The sequence below is a fragment of the Pezoporus wallicus genome, unplaced genomic scaffold (assembly GCF_028554395.1).
Source record: "Pezoporus wallicus isolate ANWC-B61680 ecotype Strahan unplaced genomic scaffold, APGP_CSIRO_Pwel_v1 contig_2908, whole genome shotgun sequence".
Lineage (NCBI taxonomy): Eukaryota > Metazoa > Chordata > Aves > Psittaciformes > Psittacidae > Pezoporus > Pezoporus wallicus.
In genome coordinates, this window is record NW_026642179.1 from 6637950 (window position 1) to 6659122 (window position 21173).

Here is a 21173-nt window from a genome sequence, read left to right on the forward strand (position 1 = left end):
TTTTATGGACTTCATATCATCAGTGTAGGAGTTGAAACGAAATTGAAGGCTAAATAAATTGAAAGTCTTGTGACTCTTTGTCTTGGAGATGCATTTCTTTTGTTGGGTTTTCTTTTTTCTGCTTGTATTAATGTTTTGCTTTCAAATTCAACCCATTACCTTTTCTGGATTTTTAAAGATGCTAGTAGGTAAAAGTGTATGAAATTTGCTAGGTAGATTTGGTGGTCAGTTGAATTTTATTTTTTTTTCCTCCCCTTCCTGAATTTTTTACCTCCCTTAGTCTACTAAAGCTCCAGGTGCATTGACACCTGCTTCCCAGGAGACTGTTACTGCTGCTTCTGCTGAGGCTGATGGCAAGGTCTGTCTCAATTTTTTTTCCTATAAGCACTGCATGCACATTTCTGTTGTGCGCCACATATCGTATGGAAAGCAGTTTGTATTTAGTGCTCTGCCACTCATACAGTGTGCCCTACGGAGTATAGACTACTTGGCATTACTGATTTTAGTACGTGCAGTGGCAAGTAAAGATGTGTCATTAGGTGGCAAAGTCACTGCTCCGTTTGAACTCTTGGTTGCAATATATTGTGGTGTAAGTACATGACATAATTTGCCTCAAAGTGTAGTCAATGGATTGTTTGGTGCAACAGTATTGTAATCAGAAGTGTTCAGCATGATTGTTAAACTGCATGTTTTTAATGTGTTGACAGTTAAAGAAGGAGAACAGAAGATAAGCTAAAAATGTGAGTTTCCTGCTTCCTGCAGGGAATCTTTGTAGGCTTTGTTCAAACTGAACCTCCTTTTTGTTGCTGGGCAGTCCCTGGTTTACTTATATTTGTGAAATGTGTTTTGTAGTGTTTTTTTACACTTTAGATGTGCTGTCTCTCATGTTAAAATAACAGGTCATTACTGTAAAGATATTTTTGCTAATTGCTTTCACTTGGAGTCAGAAAAGATGGGTAGTCACAGGTTTGGGTATTAGGAGTTCCAAGAGGTCTCTGCCATTCTGCCTTATTGCATAAACACATTCAGCTTCTAGTGCAAAGCTGCCATTTCTGTCCTGAACAAAGTAGTTAAAAGTCAAAATCCTGTGATTAGTAAAATTTTAACTGTTACTTTTGTCCTAGTATAGGGGTTCTGATATGCTGCAAACATTAAGGAGAAATCAAGAGCTACTGTGAGATTACTGTTGTGACTTACGTTGCAGGAAGCTGACAAATTTAATTACATTTGTGTTTCCCACAATAACTGTCCTTTACTAGGTAGTACATACTCACCACTCTTTGTCTTGTGAAAGATTGTAGCTGTGTTTCTGAAATTACCTTGGATACAGAGGAGGCCCCACAGTAATACTGAATGAGAGTGGCATAGGGATTTTTGCCATTTTTGAGTATCTGTCTTGCAATCAGAAATAGTGTATTGGAGTTTTCCTTCTAGTGGTTCCCTCTTACTAGCAGAAGTTGATTTGAATTCTTACAGTGTATTTTTTACACTGCTTCTGAACAACTGCACAATTTTGATTAAATTTTGATATGCACAGTTTAGCAGGATTTCCTCCCAGTATGCAGCTGTTGGTGCTCTGAAAAAAGGCTTAAGTAGTAGTAGTTCAGAACCTTGAATGACCTTGAATATACAATAAAGCACAGTAGTAAATAGAACATATGTGAAGCTTATGGAAAGGTACAGAATAAAAATTACCACTATTCCATATTAAAATAAACTGGGGGTTTTAGTGGTTGTTTTGTGTGTTTGGAGATTTTTTTTCTAAATTTTTTTGTTTGCTTGCTTGTGAAGGTTTGGGTTTTTCTTGTTTTTGTTTTGTGTTTGTTTTTTTTGTTTGTTTGTTTAGGTTTTAGTTTTTGTTTGTTTTGTAATAATACTGATTTATCCAGTGGTAGATACCATCTGCTAATAATTGTTTCATCCAGTGATTCCTGATGGTTGAGAGTTGGGTGTTACATCCTTTTATCAGGAGATCAGTGAGTCATTCTTTGCCTGGTATATTCCAGAAACTCTCATCTTCCAGAGGATGGGGCTTTTTATTTATTTATTATTTTTTTTAAATTTGATTTTGTTTGGTACACAAAAAAGAAACCTTCTGGAAATTGATGTCTGGGAGCACAAATAAGGTCATAACTGTAGTACCTGGAAGCATAAATGTGCATAACATTTCTTTTTTTTTTTTTTTTTAGCTGTTATTGCAAAAACCCTCAGCTTAAATAAGATACCAAATCACTGTGGTGATCTTCAAAAATTACTTTCAGAATGATCGTGATAGTGTAGGTTCTGTTACTCCAAGGATGTGTGGTAAAAGTTGAAAGATTTAGGAAGACCATTCCATATTTCAGAATTGATTTATCGACCCTTAAAATGCTGGGGACCTTCTCTACATGAAGGTTTTTCATACCGTTATTAGGAAGAATATATGAGTTTTAAAAGCCACCTTCTCACTGGTACTTAGTGTCAGCTGTAAGCAGCAAAGGGAAAATAAAGGTGAAGAATGTGAAGAATAGAATTAAGGGAATATACATGTGAAAATCTCATTTTTAGTAATAATAGATTTTATTAGACATTGCTTTGTAGTTCTCAAGTCCTAACTCTCCAATGTTTCTTCATTGTGCTGTTTGTGCAGGCTGCTTCTGGAACGGGAGATGCCTCTCAGGAGCCTGGAACAGGCAACTGGAGAGGAATGCTGAAATCAAAAGCAGAAGAGGCATCGGCAGAGGAAAAATCCAAGCCAACTGCAGCCCTACCTGCTAGCCCTCAAAAGGGACATGCTGTAAACTTATTAGATGTGGTGAGTCATGAAAGACTACTCTTTGCAGCTCAGACTCAGGAAGAAAACACCTGAAATCCAGATCTTGTAACTTTGCTACTAATATATATATATTTGTAAATAATTATCACTATAGGGACAGGGAGCTCCAGCTAGTCTCTCTGCTTTCCTCCTTGGCCAATCCTTTATCTTTCCCCCCGCTCCAGTTTCAGCTTACGATTTGGGATAACTGGCTTCCTTTCACAAATTTCTGTGCAAGTGAACTTGTCTAAGTTGCTCTTTATACAGGGACAAATCTCAGGTCATGTGTCAATTCAGTTTCCTGCTCTGTTTTTTTTTTATATTAGAGGAAAAGAATCATTAAAGACAAAACCCACTTAATTTTAAAATAGATGTTGATCTTTTAAGTGTTTGGAGAGCTTAGTTGCCTTAGTGAGCTTTTAAAAAATAGTAGTGGTGCCTTCTGGACTTTGTTTCACAGATCTGGTTTTTGAAATGTCTCTAATTCTATTGCTGAAGAATTAGAGGTTTGTTGCAAGACAGGTTACATCTATCTGACTGAAAGAGCTTATTTTAGACTTCGCAGTTTGAGTTTTATTTACTTATGCAAATGAACAGAATTGGTAAACTGAGGTTTTTAATTTTTTATATAGCCTGTACCTGTTGCACGCAAGCTTTCTGCCCGGGAGCAACGAGATTGTGAAGTGATTGAACGACTTATTAAATCTTACTTCCTTATTGTCAGGAAGAACATTCAGGACAGGTAAAACAAAACTTCCTAGAAATGTTTAAGCCATACAGATGTTGTGATATCTCTAGAGTCATGTATATAATCTAGTTATTTTATCATGTTCTTATGTCTATAAGCAGAGAGAAAATACGAATTTGTTTTTTTTTAGAAGGGGCAGCAGTAGACCATTCTCAGAATTAAGCCTGAAGAAGCATTTATTTTCTCAAATGGTTTGCTCTGTGTTATATTAAGTAAGTAAAAGGTTTAGTTAATTATTTAGCAGATACCTGTTTTTCTGGAGGATACTGCAATTCACATGGATGATTTGCAGCAAAAGAACAGAATAAGCTCTACGTGCTATGTAGCCATGACAGAACTTAGCTTTACCATCCTGGTATTTCAAAGGGGAAGGTCAGATAGGAACTATTGTGGCTAAGCCCTCTAATACTTAACCATAAGGATGGAAATAGTGAAAAAGTAATGTTTTTGCTGTGTGCAACTATGGAAAATGCCTTTAAAGTTTTTTTTAACAATTGTCATACTTTTTCAATGAACAATGAAAACTTCACTTGGTTTAAGTCTTTGTGTGTGTGTGTATAAAAATATGGGAAATTGGGGGAAATACAGGAATCTGTAAACCAGCTTTAGAGTGGATTTGTGAGGCTATAGAAGTCTTATTCTATCCAGCAAGCTAATATTCTCCTCAATACAATTTTGAGTATTTCATGGCAGGGAATTAATTTTGACACACATGATCCTTATCAAGTTAATTCTACAGTGGCAGTTGCAGCACTCTGAACAAAACTCTTGATCTGGGCATGAATATTACTTTGATATAGATCTAGGGCTATGGACACTTGAGAAGAGCGATGTGGTCACTACACTTAATGAGTCAGTACTGGTTATATGTCAACTCCCAGTCCACTCTGCTTGCAAAATACTGCTGCTAAGACTTACAACAGCAATGTTGTATAAACTAACATGTTTTATTTTTCTGTTGGGAGCAACTTCATTGTCAGTTACTGTCAGTCTGATGAAATAACCTGATGTTGTGGTTTAAGCCCAACCAGTAACTCAGAACCATGCAGCCGCTCATTCACTGACCCCCTTTTCTACTTCCTCCAGGCAGGATGGGGAGGAGAATCGAAAGAATGTAAACCCCAAGGGTTGAGATAAGAACAGTCCAGTAACTAAAATATAATATTACAACTACTACTGATAATGGCAAGGGAAATAATGAGGTGAAAGAATATAAAACTAAAAGGGAGAGGAAAAAAACAATAAACACAAGTGATGTACAATTGCTCACCACCTGCTGACTGATACCCAGCCTGACCCAAGCAGTGATCTGTCCCTTCTGGGTGGCTCCTCCCAGTTTACACATTGGGCATGATGTGCTGTGGTATGGAATACCCCTTTGGCTAGTTTGGGTCAGGTGTCCTGTCTCTGCTTCCTTCTGGCTTCTTGTGCCACTAAGAAGGAGAAAAATAACTGTTGCAGCAGAACGTAAGACATCTGCACTATTTTTTTGATCCTTTGTTAAATACCCTAAGATTTTGGTACTGCATTAGTATGATGATTTGATTTTTGCCAATATTTATGTAAATATTTCCCCCCATTCCTTCAGAAAAATACCACTTTACATATCTGAACTCCCAAAGAAAATTAGGTTCTGCTACATGCAACACTTGGAATTCTTTTAAGGAAGCTTAGTGGCATGGAAATCAAAGCTGAGACAGTGGCTTCTTTCAGGTGTCTTAGCCTGACATAGAAGTTAAGTGTTGCTCTACAGATTCTATAGTATTTTTCTGAGGGATTATTGCTGCCTGCATCCATTCCAGACAAATATGTTTTTCACACTCTATCTCCAGCTGCAGTTTTAAATTGCTCTCATGTTATGCTCTCAGATATCAGAGATAGTGTGTCCCAGTGTTTGAACTTGAGTGATCCTGTTTCCAGTTCATCTGCTAAGTAAGATCAAATACATTAATTCTTTCTTTGCCTGTTCCTTTGTCATTCATACATTAAGACTGATTTTAGGGTTGAAATACTTAGCTTTTTGTCATGCCTAGCAAAATGGAGACTCAGGTTGGTCTCTAGTGAGCAAAGTAATTTATTCTGATTTTTTTACACAATACATATATCCATGGTCTTTACAATGCAGCTATACTATTTCGAAGACATTCAGCAGTTCTTAAATTGTACAGGAGACTATATTTACCTGGGAGAGAGGTTTTTATTTATGATGGTGGTAAATTCCTGATAGTTTGAGCCAAGGTTGTGTGTAGCTACTTGCTCACACTGTGCATTCTTCAATCTAGGGCAGAGCTGGTTTTGAATAATCCTTTCTGGAGAAACAATCTTTTTGTGCTTGTAGTGTGCCAAAAGCAGTGATGCATTTTCTGGTGAACCACGTCAAAGATACTCTTCAGAGTGAGCTGGTAGGCCAGCTATATAAATCCTTGTTGCTGGATGACCTTCTGACGGAATCTGAGGACATGGCACAGCGCAGGAAAGAGGCAGCTGACATGCTAAAGGTATTAAAAAGATCAGGAACTTATGGGAATAGTTAATTAAGTTGAAGCCACATAAATGTGAAATTTTTTTGAAGACTTGCTTTCCTTCTCTCTTTGCTGCTTTTAATGTATGCCACTGTATTACTTCTCTCTTAGAATTAAAAGCAATATGTGACCAGAAAGTGTCATGTAGATTGAGTACTTCAGAAGTGACTTAAACTACATTTTGGGCAGAAAGCAGAAGCTCTAATCTGCTGTTTTGATCAATTTTATACATTTGGTTTAAATACTTTGCTTTTATTTATAGTTTTCAGCAGTTCTCTATTGGGGGATTAAGTTTACAGTATTTTAAGTGCTGTTCATGTCTGTGCTTCACACAGAGCCTGCTGGCCAATGGCTGGTATATGTAGACAGCACCCCATAATATGAACTGTGGAATGTTGGGACTCACTTTTGATGACCCTGTGTGCCTCTGTAAGACAGTGCATTTTTAACCTGTCCGTGTTAACAGAACTCGCTTCTTCATGGTTCATGTGGTGTATCAGTTTCTGCATCATCTGCATCAGAAATAAGCTGTTTTGCACTGAACTGCAGAGAAAAGAGTCCTTCTGCCAGTTCAGCTCACTGAAGGAGCTTCTCTCTCATGTGCAGTGTGGTCAGACTGCATGTTTGAGGGATTTGGGTATCCTGAGAATACTGCTTGCCCAAGACTGCCTGCAGGAAGTTTTGCTATGTAAGATCAGTGTTTGAGTGAAGGCAGCTCTCTGTTAGTAGTGTCTTAAACTGTGAACTTCACAGGACCAAACTCAGCCCAGATTTATCCAACTTGGAGTAATACTTTAAATAATGTTAGTATTAGTTGGTATTCTAAGCTTTTTCAATTTGCAAAGTTTAGCAGGCTAGACTGTAATGAATACATCAGAATGCTGAACATGATACAAAATACATGCAGTTTCTCTTATTTTGAGAAAGGTTTAAATCTTTAAACCTCTGTGTGGTGAAAAAATCTACCCTTCTTGCAGATTTATTTATCAATACAGAAGGTTAAGACAAACAGAGGTGTTAATGGAACACTGAGTGTGTAGAAGTTGCTCGAAGTGGTAACAATGAGTTCTTTCTGCTTCTAAGTGGAAGATTAGTTCTCAATTTTTAATTCTTGCCTAAGGAAATTTTGTAATGAGACCTGTGCTAAGTTTTGTTACTATCTTTTGCTTTGTGGTGCTTTCTACATGCATAATCTTTTGCAGATAGAAGGCTTCTGTTACTATCTTTTGCTTTGTGGTGCTTTCTACATGCATAATCTTTTGCAGATAGAAGGCTTCAGAGTTAGTTGTTAATCAGTGTTGTTGCAGGTACCACTCATTTCATAATGATTTGCTTTAATTTGATTTTTAATGTTATACTCCCAAGACTCCTGCTGTTAACTCTCTGAAAAATCTCTTCGCAAAAACTAGCTTTGGCTTTTCTGTCTTTGTGTGCAGGCCCTGCAGCGAGCCAGTCAAATCATTGCAGAGATTCGTGAGACACATCTGTGGTGAAGACTGTACCAGCCATACTATTTATATGCATTGGAGGTTATATTGACTTGAAAATTGCTAGGCATGGTATACGGAGTAGAATTTTTATTTATGAACTCTTCATCTGTGTACTGCAACTGTGTAAATCTGCTCATGTAAAGACAGCTGGTTTGATTTGCAAACAGAAAAATATGCTGATAAGTTGTATTTAATCTACGTAATAAATGGCTCTAAATGTTTCTTTACCAGCTTTCTGGAGCAAATTAAAGCAGACCAAGCCTGCTGTTTCAGTGACAGTCTCATTTGAACTTGGGGAAAAAACATTAAAGTTCCAGTGCCTGACTTGCTAAACAGGTTGCCTGTGGTTAAGATGGATGGTGTAGTCTTGTGGCATAGTTTTAAGCTGCTTTTACAATAGAAGTTTAAATACTGTGAAGAGAAGAGAGCACCAAGTATTTTCTTTCATGACTATATTGCATGCATTATGACGGAGGTATCAATTTTATAGCACAGTAGAGATGTTTACGGTATTAATATGTGTGTCCCCAATTTTTTTTTTTTTCCTCAAATGTTAAAACTGCAGACAAAACTTGGAACTTCATTAATGGAGTATTGTGTAGGAAGAATTAGCCTGGAGCTTGCGAACAACAGCAGCCTACTAAAATGTAGGTGCAGAGTTTCTTCATGTGCACTGGATCTTGTGTATGAATGTTGGGGATTATAATCGGGTACAAGAACACCTTCCCTTTCTCCCCCCTGGGACCAAGCCCCATGGACTGTCCAATAGTAAATTTGTTCTGGCAGAGTTGAAAAATAAAAGCGGATTTCAAAACTGTAACAGGATAATAAGTGTTTCTTTAAAAAACAGATTTAAGTTGGCCAAGGAGAAGGGGAGCCCTACAACTTCTTCCAAATTTTGGAATGTATGACAGTATGACAGAAAGTCTGTTGTATTGGAGTATTTATAACAGAGATCATAGTTACTTTTGAGGAAATACTATTGTGCTGTAAGTAGCGTGCGTTTTTTCCCCTTTTTTGATGACAATCCTAAAATGAGGGAATTTTATGTTGGAAATTAAGTTGATGAGTTATTTTCTTCTGATTATAATTTATACAGATAAATATTGATCACACTAGCCTTTACAAAGTAAAAATTTTTAATTTTTATGAATAAAAATTTATTTAAAATCCAGTCAGCACACTTGCATGTACTTTTCAAGTAGATTCACTTTTGTACAAAGTAAAAATGTTTACTGTGGTGTTGCCGATATTTAACACAACTTGCATGAAAAATAGGATGCTGCTGTTATCACCCATGGCTTTCTTTTATGCTAGTAGGCCAGTATAATGAGATTTTTAATACCATATTTAGTTCCTTCCTCATTTCATCAGTTAAAAGAAATGGAATTCCTTCTGTAAGCTGCTAAAGATTGAAAATTTAAAAAAACACCTACTAAGACCCCAGTTTACAAGGTCTGTATAAAAATGTATTTTTCTGATGGTAGTCTTCAGTTGGGCATCAATGTAAGCAAAAGGATTTAAGTCTGACAGATGCAGCTTTTGGATACTTTATGCATGATCCTAAGAGCAATCCATGCGGAACACAAAAATATATTCTGTATTTTTAAACAGCCTAAAAAGTCATGATGTATGCATTACAAGTAATGAATACAAAGGAAGTAATTTAAGCTTCTTGCATTGTATCCTGGGGTGGTAGTTCCCAAGTTTAAGAGAAATGTGTCTGTAATGAAGTGCAGGCCACTTTTCAAATCAGTTCTGGTGAACAGGAAAAACTTTTAATAGTGTTGTCAAAATCAGTACGTTTCTATTTGGAATTCACATGACACCTCTCTTCCTTTTGACATGGAAGAAGTATGTTCGCAACAAGGTAGAGCCATTTACAAGTGAACTGCTACCTAAGCTTTAACTCCCAAAGTTCAGTCAAGAGTATCTTGTGAAGAAATATTCTGACATGTTGAGTTTTGAAATACTGCTGCAGAAAGCAAATTAATTCCATTTATTTAAAAAACACCCTGTAACTGGTAACTGTAATGTCATGTGAAACTTCCAGTGTTAATTTGTTTTGAAACATTATGACTTTTTTGTTTCACAGACACTATGAATTCGGTAATGTTTGAGTGCCAAGAAATGATTTGAAATCCATAATGCAAGTCTTTAAAAATCCATGCTGTAACAATCCTGATATTAAATAGATAATACACAAAATTAATTATCCCAGAAATAAAGTTTTGAACTGACTTGTAGTTCCGGTGGCAGGACGTACATGGTCTTACAAATTAATGGCATAACTAGCTATATTTGTATTTGTATATTTGCATTTGCCCTGGTGCACTTTTACATTATTAGTTCTTGTATAGTTGCAGAACTGATAGTGTAGACACACTTCTAGTGGCTATTCATGGTTTTTAAACAGCTTGTCTGGTATTGACTGAAAATACTTAAAATGCTTCTGTTATTGCCACCATTAAAAGAAATTATGGGAAAACCATGGGAAAGAAACCCCAAAAACGTAATGAAGGCAGTGGTTGAAAAAATCCCAGATTAGACTGATGTTTTACAAATGTTTGCCAGTCCACCTTACTTAGTTTAAACTTGAAATACTCTTGTCATCAATGCACAAATTTTAGCTAGCTTAAAATAACTTGCTGTCCAGTGAAACACACAATCATGGGGGAGAAAAGCCACTGTGGCTAAGTTTAGATAAGTAAATGTCTGACATTAATACCTGACCTGTGTGTGGTATTACTGTAACTAAAACTTAGCATCCCTCTATGAACAGAATTTGACAATAAATTACTTGGGGGTTTTCAGTAGTCAGTTCAGATTTCACTTAGTGGAATAGATGGGTAAGACCGAGTGGCTGTGTGCTGCTTCAAACTTGCTTAACAAAACCTACATAAAACTTGCCTTTACTCTATGGAGGACTGACTTTGAAAGATGCCAGACTGGATATTGTAAACTCAGGTCCCTGTTTTATGGAATACAAGCAGGTAAACAACTTGTCATCCTGCTTTGCCCCTCTTGGTAACCTGAATTGAATTATCTTGGGATTTTGGGGTTTGGTTTTGTTGGGGTTTTGCTTTTTTGTTAAATGGTTCAGCTATGAGAGCAACTGCTAGCTAGTGCTTTCTGTAGATACTAAAGATCTCAAAAGCATGTGCTTTTTATCTTGTTGCCAAGAACTCTGCTTTGAGGTGAGAGCTGGATGATTCTTTGAAGTTTACAACAGCATAGACCACCTGAGTACTGTTTTATGCCCTGTAACACTTAAACTGGTGAAGATGCTTTCATGCTCTCATAGCTCCTTCGCTGCACACCCTCTCATCACTTACCTCGTCCTTGCTAGCTGCCACAAGAATGTTAAATTCAAGTCCTCCAGGTTTTGTTATCCCCAGGTACTGCACAGATGTTGTTTTGTTTGGTTTTTATTAGTAGTACCTGGCCTAAATAATGACTTCTTCTACTTCCAAATCACATATTTGTAGGCATGTTAAATACTTTACTACTGGTTTACATTTGAACCATCTATGTCTCCAATTACCTGAACAGGCCTGCTTTGGAGTATACGTGAAATGAGACCAGGCTAAGAAAGAATACTGGGACTTTTTGGTCATCCTTGGTTGTTGGCCTAAGTGTTCTGTTCTGATGACCCTGTACAGTTGTAAAGAGTAGTGGTTGTATCAGGCTGTTTCTTTGGAAAGCCAGGGAAGGGTTTGGATTGCTAAGAGTTGGTCAAGAGGAGGCACGGGCTAAATTGTTTGGAGTTTGTGGATCTTATTAAAAATCTTGTATGCAAAGAATTTAATTCTCTTTTGTATTTGTAAAAAGAAATAAAATCCTTTTAATGCGTCATCAAAGTGGGCACTAATACTTTTAAAAAAAAAAAGCTGAAATTTGATGATATACATGTATCTGCACTATTTAGAGATGAAAGAAGAAAGGCAGGAGACAACTCACACAAAACACATTTACCCTACTAGGAATTTATTTCCTGCATCCAGAAAGTAGCTGTCAAATCTGATTTGTATTTCTCTGGAGACTAATGTGGGTGTGTACCAATATATTTTGTTCCCAGGTGCATATTTCTGTATTGCTATAATGCTTCTGCCATTTAAGGAACAAGGCTGCTCTATGAAGGGGATGACCTTAACTCATCCTCTTCTACCTTTTGGTGTGATTTTTTTTTTTTTTTTCCCTCCATGTTTTTTCTAGAATAGTTCTGATTATTACTGCAGCTTAAGAGAAAGTCACAAGCAACACAAACTGAGCTACCTTTTTTTAAGGTATGAATAACTCAACTATTTTTCATTTTCTTTATATAACAGTGATTAGATAGAGGTACCTCACTATCAAGCAGGTAAGTGGGATCTAGAAACTGACATTAATAACACCATGTGGTAAGCTACTGAAAGTACTACTATATTACAGTTTAATAATCTGAAGAAACTGATGTATAAGCAGGAAGCCACTATATAATTTATTACTATTGAAATCTTGAGTAACAATGCAAATAAAGCCAACATCAAGTTGATCAAGTAAAAAAAAAAAAAAAGCCAACCAAAAAAACCAACAGACAACCCACAAAATCAAACCTACCTAAAAAAACAACAGAAACTTCCCACCCAATTATAGAATGTCGGTATTCTAATTTCCCCATTCTTTTCAAACCAGCTGAAATAGTATGACTTACTCATCACCAGCTCTTACGCTGAGTGACAGCATTCAGGTGTGCAAGATTAAGGCCTTTCCCCTTGTGACTGTGAGACAGCATTGTCTAGGAGTTCATGGACCAGGAAATGATTCTCCTTGGCCAAGAGCAAGGATTACCCTAAACCTTGAAAACAACACTGCAGTCAATACACAAAGCCATCAATCACTTAATAAATCAGACTGAGGGTTTGTGCTGGGGCAGAGAGGGTCCCTTAATAAAAACACTCTAAGCCAGCTGGCTACATTACTGTAGTCTAGCAGTCAGTTAACCAGTCCTGTGCAATTCAAGTATGGGCTTGTAGTTACCAAATAATATTGGGTAACTACATCTGGGCTGTGTTGTTCAGGTGACCTGCTTCCAACTATTATGGCACCTGTATTGCCTGAACAAACCAATACCAAACTCCCACCAGTGGAAGGGAATTTAGCAAGACATGGTACTCCATGCTTATTTCATTCCAGGTGTGTAAGCACCTGTAGTGGCAGGTAACAGAAACAGGGGCATGGGGAGTGTGTTGGGGGGTGTTTTGGAGCAATTCTACCTTGAAGTGTAGATGTTGCTATTCTGTGAACTCTTGGAAGTACAGTCTCACGCTGTCTTAACACAAAAATGAGGAAGCTACAATTCTGAATGTTGGCTAGGCCATAAGCAGTAGGATTGCTTTTGGCTCTTTCATGAGACAAAAAGTGCAGCTTTTGCACACTGCCTTATCTGAAAGGTCTGACTTATTTTAATTGCAAAAGCACTATAGCTTCCCTCACATTTCCTAGTCCAGATACCCTTGTTTTCCTGTTCACCCACAACTCCTAGACAGCTAAAACTAACAGCTTTCATATACATGCTTCAAATCTTTTAGTATAATAGATTATCTTGCAACCAACCGTAAAGCTCACCAAACTAGTACCAAGGCATAGCTTTGACAAAGATTCTAGATAGCACAGATGCATCCTGGTAATTCACAGGACTGAAGAAGCAGAATGAGTGTTACCCACTTTGTAAAGTCACACTAAGCACACAGAACACACAGAGGGATTCATCAGGTTGATTTAAATTTTGAAAGGCTTTATATTCTCTTGTAGTTCAAAAAGTGAATTCGCTCTGCATTTTACCACATTAGGGCTAAAAAGCTTTTGTACAGTGTCCCCCCGTACATAACCAATAAGGCATTACATAATGGGTCTTAAATCATTCTGCTCATTTATTGTGAATATCCTGCAGCTTCCTTCAAAACCAAACTTGTTCAGAAAAGAACACTGCTTGTAGATTGCTTGTCCTTACCCACTTATGTGGATTTCTCTGCTAGGGTGAAGTCAAACTTGGACAGCAGCATACATCCTCCGTAAGAAGTACTGGTTTTGAGAATATACTTTTGCTCATCTTGCTGTGTATTATGCTGTAGAGTCCCTGGCCACTGTTCTACAACACAAAAGGTTGTTAAAGGACAGGAAGGGCATCTTCATCTGTGGGCTTTGAGATTAATCTTTTCATCTTGTGCCTACCCTCTTGCAAACAGTACTCTGAGTACGGCAGAGTATCTAAACTTAGCTGCCTTTATTGGAACTCTGTTGATGTATTCTGAAAATGAAACTCTGGTATCAGGCAATTTGTGAGCTGTGCACTAATGCACCACATAGAAACATCTTCAAGCAACAGAGTTGAAATGATCGGTCATTATTCTGTTGTCACAACTTCAGCCATCTTATAATGTAGTAATTTTTCTTTCCAATCCTAAGCAACGATACTCCATTCTTGAGAATATGCTGTCCAAGAATAAGAACAGTCTCAGGATCAGTTACGCGAATCCCGTTTATTGAAACTCCACCATGTGTAATTTTCTGGTACCTAAAAAAATCCAAACAGGGAAAGTGGTAATTGCAAGATCAACTGTAACAAGCAAATTTTAAATTATTGTTAGGTACTGAAAGTTCAGCTAAGAGCTTTTTCGTTTGATCCATAACTAAGTAAATATTAATTATCTTGGACTTCCATTCAGTCCAGGTCAAGAGTGACTGAAATTAACCTTAGTCTTTACAACTCTCACTCTTCCTGAGAGGTATAAGGAAGCAGGCTGTTACCTTAGACTCTCCCTTCATCAGGTGTAGATTTTACAGCTAAGATACATAAGGCTGCATTATCCTACTTTCACTTCAAAATGGAATAAGGCTACTTGCTCCCCTCTTTTTAATGCTGGTATGTAAGATTGTTAGCCTGTTTCTACCTGACTTGGCTGTCCTCATCTTTCATTTAACTGCTGAAAGCATACCACTATTAACCTGTTCAAGTGAGGTATTGCCAGAGAGCACAGGTGATAACTTACCCACTAGGTCCATCTGCAATGGCATTTGCTTTGCGACACAGGTCAAGAACATTCATTCCAGGTTCAAGCATCAATTCAGCTGAAGGAGCTTGTTTAAAAAGTTCCTGCAACTCTTGGTCAGACATAGCTTCCAATGCCTCCACACTGCTGTGATAAAGGGCTTTAGTGCACCTGTGAAAATAAAGATCATTCAAAATACAGGGCTAGTCTTATCTTCACACAAAGAGCTATTCAGCTCATCAGATTCCTTTCCCCAACTTGCTGTGAGGGTCCACACAGTCAAAGAGGTACTTAAAGTACACCCCTTTTGTTTTGGTTGTAATCATCTGCTGCTCTGCAATTTTTTTAAATAATGTTACTGTATTTTTAAGTCTACAGAATTATTACATTTTTTTCTTCTACCAGCTGAGCAACAACTAGCTACATGAAAATAGTCCTTGAAAAGCTATGGATAATTACCAATGAACATCTGAAAGAAAACTGCTTGACAAATCGAACTTCACCTCTTAGCAGATTCTAGCCCTTCTCTACCATGAACCAGCTTTGTAACTTCTGCAGCAAGTCGTTTCTGAGGGCCCCATTTTTCAGGTTCTTTAGCATGCATTTCCATAATGTGGTCAATCTCCTCAAGAGGAATGAAGGTGAAGAGTTTCAGGTATCTATGTGCAGGGAAAAAAAATATTTTGTCTATATAGCCATAATTAAAACATTTCCAGCCTTTGTCATTCAAGCTTCATTTAAAATGATTCTTAGTCAATTTAAGAAAACTGTATTACAGATGTTCTGTCTTTTCAAACAACTCTTTGATTTTGCTCACATGCTTTCGCTTACCAGCATAGCTCACGTTTAGTTTAATATTCTGCCTAAGATTGTCTTCAGACATAAGACAGTGTGAGATGCTTTTATGAAGCTTATAATGCAATCAACAACTTGGTTTTCTCTTGAAATGTTTACAGGACTTACCGCAATTGTGTGTCGACTAACAAGGCTTTAGATTATATTCTTAGTAGTTACAAAATACACTAATGCAAAATACCACACGCAGCCTGTGGGACAGAAGTATGTGATGTATTGCAAGTATCTCAGCAGGAAGATTATTTACGGTAATCAAGAATTTAAAGGTGTGTACCTAACCATACTCTTCACTACAAAGTTCATTTTAATGGCCTTGCAGTACCATGAAATGCTGTGTATTAAAAAATGTACTGGTACAGAGTCTGAACACGTGAAATATTGTAACATTAAATACCCACACACCCTTCTTTTCAAGCACTGAAAAGTGATACGGATGCAGAAAGTCAGAAATACTAGCCAATAAACCTTTAGGAAAGGTAACTGAGTTACGAGACACGTCACAATATGAAACCTGTCTGAAGTTTATGAAGACACTGATTTGACAGTGATGATACTGAAGTTAAAAGCAGATTTAAAAGGGAGCATATAGCAACTTATTAAAGTTTATGTAATGCCCTGAATAAAGCTATTTGCTTTTTACTTTCAGCCATGTCCCTGGCACACCAGCATGGAGGCCAGCCATCAGTGAAGGAAACTCTAATGGTAAAATGGTATTTCCTCACATTTTCCCTACCCTTTTGTGTTCTTACATGATTTAAATATTTTTACACATTCTTTGGCAGTAAGAATGCGAGTTATGTGTGGTTGACTTGGATTCAGAAACACGAGAAGACCATGTTTAGCTCACTGGAGTTGCTCTGCCTTAAGTAATGACAGTTCAGAATTTTGTCTTTTTACATTCTACTGCTTTAAGCAGTAGTTGGATGTCCTTCCAAAGTTTTGGTGTATTAGTCTCATCTTCTTTACAGATCAATCCACTTGCCATTATAATTGTAAGCAGAAATCTTCGCTTCCACATTCTGAAATGGGGAAGCTGAACAGTTAACTTCAATGAAACTGTCAAACATTGAGTCAGGATGATGCAAACTATTCCTATCTGCAATTTTTAAAAAGATCCACTAAAATTTCCATGCAAGCTATCAAACAGCCTTAGGGTTCCACCATGTTAGTACTCCTGGTCATCTATGTAACAAGCACTCCTCCCACCATCTAAATGTTTTTAATTAATGCTTGTATGAGTTATGGTACATGGACAGAAAAAGATGTTACGTTTCTCCACAAGCGGGCAAAACTGCATGACATTTTTACCACAGTCACACTACTAGGACTCTTCATCAGGGACTGTAGCGATGGGACAAGGGGTAATGGGCTTAAACTTGTATCTAATCTGAACTTCCCCTGTTTAAGGAAGAAGTTCTTTACTGTGAGGGTGGTGAGACATTGGAACAGGTTCCCCAAAGAAGTGGTGAATGCTCTATCCCTGGCAGTGTTCAAGACCAGGCTAGACAGATCCTTGGGTGACAGAGTCTAGGGTGAGGCATCCCTGCCCATGGCAGGGGGGACTGGAACTATATGATCTTAAGATCCTTTCCAACCCAAACCATTCTACCATTCTATGATCCTACCAAACTGTAGCCTAGGATGCTGACTCCTACTGGCTGTCCATTCTGTTCTCCTCTCCCTTATTTTGTACTTTCAATGTCTTTAAACTGATCCCAGAAAACCTCTACCTTACGAATTCCTTGTACACTACCCTGTATACTCCCTGCTGTGGACTTAGAATGGTATAATGTTTTCCCCTTTTTACCTGAACTACAACCACAGTCTGACTGTCTCCCGGGCATGTTTTTATCTAGATCAGTGATCTTCAAAGCAGGGTGCCAGCACCCCAGAAGGTATGCAAGATGATCAAATAGGGTGCAGGAAGAAAATATTACAGCTTCAGCAGTACATTTATATAATCTATAAATAAACAAACATACATGTACTGAGAGTGAATGCTCAAAATTATTTTACTGATAGGGGCACATGATCAAAAAAGTCTAGAGATCACTGACTTAGCTAATATAATCATAAATATGAATTTATTGGCTTTTTCTTAAAAAGACACTACTTAAATTTGATTAGGGATACGCACTCTTTCATGTGATGTGGTTCTAGAAGCTGAACTTTACATGTTTGTTTGTAACCAGCGATCTAGCTTCTTGCTATCTGAATGTAGTGTTTCTGGATACTTTGTACTAAGTAAAAACTTGTGATAATATCTATTAAGCTGAAGCTACTTATTAATCAGCAGGAGAGATTTCACTGATACTGTGATGTTACAGTACTGAAACGAACATACCTCGTAAAAGTCACCCCACTGGCAGAAGAAAGTGCTTTCTTGTTCATCCACACTCATTTTATGATGCATATGCTAGCATATAGAGACAGGTTCCACTATCCTATATGCTTAAGAACCAGTCATGCCTGTTTATTTAATGAATGTACAGTTATAATTAACATTTACTTCTACATGGACCTTGTGTTTCACATATCCAAATGAAACAGTTACAAAGAACAGCTTTTAGGAACAATGACCAAAAAAAAAAAACCTACTTACTTTTCAACTATATTATCTTGTTGTCTGACAAAAAACTGGTACAGCTCAAATGGAGAAGTCTTATCTCTGTTTAGCCAAACTGCATTGCCGGCAGTCTTTCCCAGTTTATCTCCAGTAGTATTGGTAATAAGAGGTACAGTAATTCCAAACACATCTGTCCCTGTCATCCTGAGAAAGAGAAGAGTAACTGCATGTTGTAAAAACACTGTTACAAAAATAAAATCTCCTCTTGGTAAAGATTACTAAAATACAAGCATCCTGTGAGATTCTATCCTTGATACAAACCAGTTAAATAAGATGAAGTGTGAGGGGCAAATAATGCCAGAATATGGTGAAGACTGCTTTAGGAAGAAAAAACAAACAAATCCTTGAATTTAAAAATACACATTCTTTTGTGTGTAACAAAGAAGTTTATGTACTTAAGTAATTCCATGAACAACAGCACTAGCAAATTAAGATATGCTGTACCTTCCGTTTTCTGCTCAAAGCACTAATTGAGGCTGCCTGCGTGGTTGGGACACTTGTAAGGCTTTTCTTGTGTTGATTCTCTGTCTTGTAATAGTCCAGCATATGGTAAAGTAAAAACATTGTCTCCGATTGTCACCCATACTCAATGATTTGCTTGTGTATTCCTGCCAATTTTTCTGAGACACCGAATTTGGTGGATAAGCAAAAGCTCATCATCATCAGGTTTTGAGAATAAATGCAACTGTCTACCAATCCACTACTGCTCTACCTTGGTGTGACCGCACTAGAATGTGTTTGCTAGCAGAAGACTTGTCTCAATATTGTCCCGTGCTTTAGGATACTTCATTTTGGTTCTCTGATTAATTAATAAAAGAACCCATCCTTTTGGTTAAAAAAAATCATTAACATTTCATGAAAAAGTCTTAAAACCGTGGCCAAAACGTCCATACGTGCCAGTCTTATCATTAGGACAATTCATTATTCTTCTCATATCCCACATTTTATGCCATGCCAGCTCTCGGAGCGGCAACTTCTGTTCCTCGTGCTGTAGGGATTTTCAACAAGAAGCTGTGCAGTTTAGGGTGTCTGATGCAGATGACTGCACAGAGCTGCACAGGACACCTGATGGATGCCCTGACCCTGCCTCTGAGCTAGGACACCTGATGCCCTCACCCTGCAGTGACACGACGTCTGACGGACGCCCTGCACGGAGCTCCGGCTCCCGGTGCCCCGTCCCTGCCGTCACCGCCCCCCAGGCAGGACGGGATGCCGGCGCCTCGCCTGCGCTGCCCGCCCGCCGCCCCTCCGGCCCCGCCGTACTTGGTGACGAGCTCGTAGCCGGACATGATGTTGCCCATCTGGTCGGCGCCGCCCAGCTGGACGCGGCAGCCGTGGTGCAGGTGGAGGTGCAGGAAGTCGTAGGCCTGCAGCGCGGGGTACAGGAACTCGGCGAGGCTCATACCGTCGGGGCTTCGCAGCCGCGCCTGGCAGCTCTGCCGACTCAGCAGCGTGCCCATGCGGAGCCGACCGCCGGCGCCGCCGAGGAAGTCGAGCAGCGGCTCCCGGTCGAGCCAGCAGGAGTTGTCCAGCAGCACGGCGCGGCCCAGCGACCTCCCGCCCGCCGCCGCCCAGAACAGCTCCCGGTGGTTCTCGAACAGCCGCTCCAGCCCGGCACGCAGAGACCGCGCGTGTGCACGCACCCGCTCCGCCGGCAGCGGCTCCCGCGCCCGCTCCCTGCCGCTGGGGTCCCCGAGGCGCGCCGTGGCCCCGCCCACCACGGCGATGGCGGTGTGCCCAGCGCGCTGGAAGTGGAGCAGCCCCATGACGGCCAGCAGGTGCCCGACGTGCAGCGAGTCGGCCGTGGGGTCGAAGCCGCAGTAAGCAGTAAGGGGCGGGCGCCCCGGCTCCAGCAGCTCCAGCAGCTGCTCCTCCGCGCTCTGCGCCGGGAACACCTCCTGGAACAGCCCGCGCTCGCACTGCGCCGCCAGCATCCCGCCGGCACCCCGCGCCCGCCGCGGCTGCTCGTGGGCTCGCCGCCGGAGACGGAAGGAGAGCGGCTGCGAGGCCTGGCGCAGGCCGCCCCACAGCCCCGCCGCCCGGCCCCATCGCTGCGGTAGTACCGTGGGCGCCGCCATCTTGCCCCGGGACCGCTGGGAGTGGGCGGAGCCAGCTCGCCTGAGGGGAGGAGGTTCTTGCACCGCCCCGGGGAGGCGGGCCCTGGGTGTGTGAAGGAGTACTCTGTCAGGGAAAGGCGCTGAGGGTCGCCGCTGAGGGTGGTGGTGGGCTGTGCGGTGCTAGTGGTTGTCCTTCGGGATATTAAAGTTATAAACGGAAACGGCATGGGCTGGTTCTTTCATGGTTTGTTTTTCAACCCGTCAACCCGAAATAACGGGATTTTAAGCTGCTTTCAGGCTAAAACACGTGTTGGAAATCAGGCTTTTGGCCTCGAGTGAGGAGTCCAGCAGCATGGGTACCAAATGCTTAAATTGGTAGCAGCGTGGCTTCAGCACTCACAAAATCCAGAATTCGTACACTTTAAAAACCCAAGTGTTTAAAATGTTGTCTTGGTGGGATTTAATATGAAATTGGGTTCATTGTCTTCACAATGTGTTTTACCTGCCCATAAACTTCCTCGTTCTTCCCAGTTGTCTTTTAGTTGAAGTAAATCTCTTCTGGTATGGCGGCACGTAAGAGGACTTGCACCGCTTACGTGCCACTTCCAGGAGCTCCCAGCTCGAGAGCAATGTTCACGGTGTTGCTTTGCTAATGTTTTACAGAACCATTCATTCCTCCTTTTGAGTAACTTTCTGTTTCAGTTTACCCAAACAATGAGTCTACTTTGATTTAGTGACAGTAGTAAAAGATACTAGAAAGATTTTTACACTTGGTACGCTTTGATGCTTCCCTAAAGCACTGTGGTAGGAGAAAGTCATGAGTAGTTTAAAGAAAAACGGTGTGAACAGCATGATTGAGAATGGAAAATAATATTGTTTAGGGACATTCAGTCTTTACTATAACAAGTCCTTCCAATCTCGGACAGCCCTTCTTTGTATATTGTTTACATGGGAAAGTATTGGCAAACTGTATATCCGCATGCCATAAAAATATTGACAGGGTGGGTCAAAGGCAATGTCAAAAGTGAAACAGAGAGTGTACAGGACTAT

At 39.6% G+C, this 21173-nt stretch overlaps 2 protein-coding genes across 6 annotated transcripts in view; one reads left to right on the top strand and one right to left on the bottom strand.

The window, feature by feature from the left end:
- The window catches only part of DNM1L (dynamin 1 like), a 43601-nt gene extending 33545 nt beyond the window's left edge, over positions 1 to 10056 (top strand). For 3 of the 5 annotated variants that reach the window (XM_057427865.1, XM_057427866.1, XM_057427870.1), the window contains 5 exons: positions 281 to 358; positions 2630 to 2794; positions 3427 to 3536; positions 5881 to 6040; positions 7501 to 10056. In XM_057427865.1, the coding sequence (XP_057283848.1) occupies positions 281 to 358; positions 2630 to 2794; positions 3427 to 3536; positions 5881 to 6040; positions 7501 to 7557 (570 nt within the window). In that variant the 3' untranslated portion in view covers positions 7558 to 10056. The remainder of the gene's footprint in view (positions 1 to 280; positions 359 to 2629; positions 2795 to 3426; positions 3537 to 5880; positions 6041 to 7500) is intronic. The other 2 variants (XM_057427867.1, XM_057427869.1) reach the window with 1 other exon arrangement.
- A 3756-nt stretch (positions 10057 to 13812) lies between these two features.
- YARS2 (tyrosyl-tRNA synthetase 2) lies at positions 13813 to 20159 on the bottom strand. The gene is made up of 5 exons (XM_057428020.1): positions 19330 to 20159; positions 18043 to 18210; positions 15089 to 15244; positions 14586 to 14756; positions 13813 to 14110 (listed from the first exon to the last, which is right to left on the bottom strand). Exons 1-5 carry the CDS (start codon positions 20142 to 20144, stop codon positions 13951 to 13953), a joined length of 1470 nt encoding a protein of 489 aa, XP_057284003.1. The 5' UTR covers positions 20145 to 20159; the 3' UTR covers positions 13813 to 13950.
- Positions 20160 to 21173: the final 1014 nt, after the last annotated feature.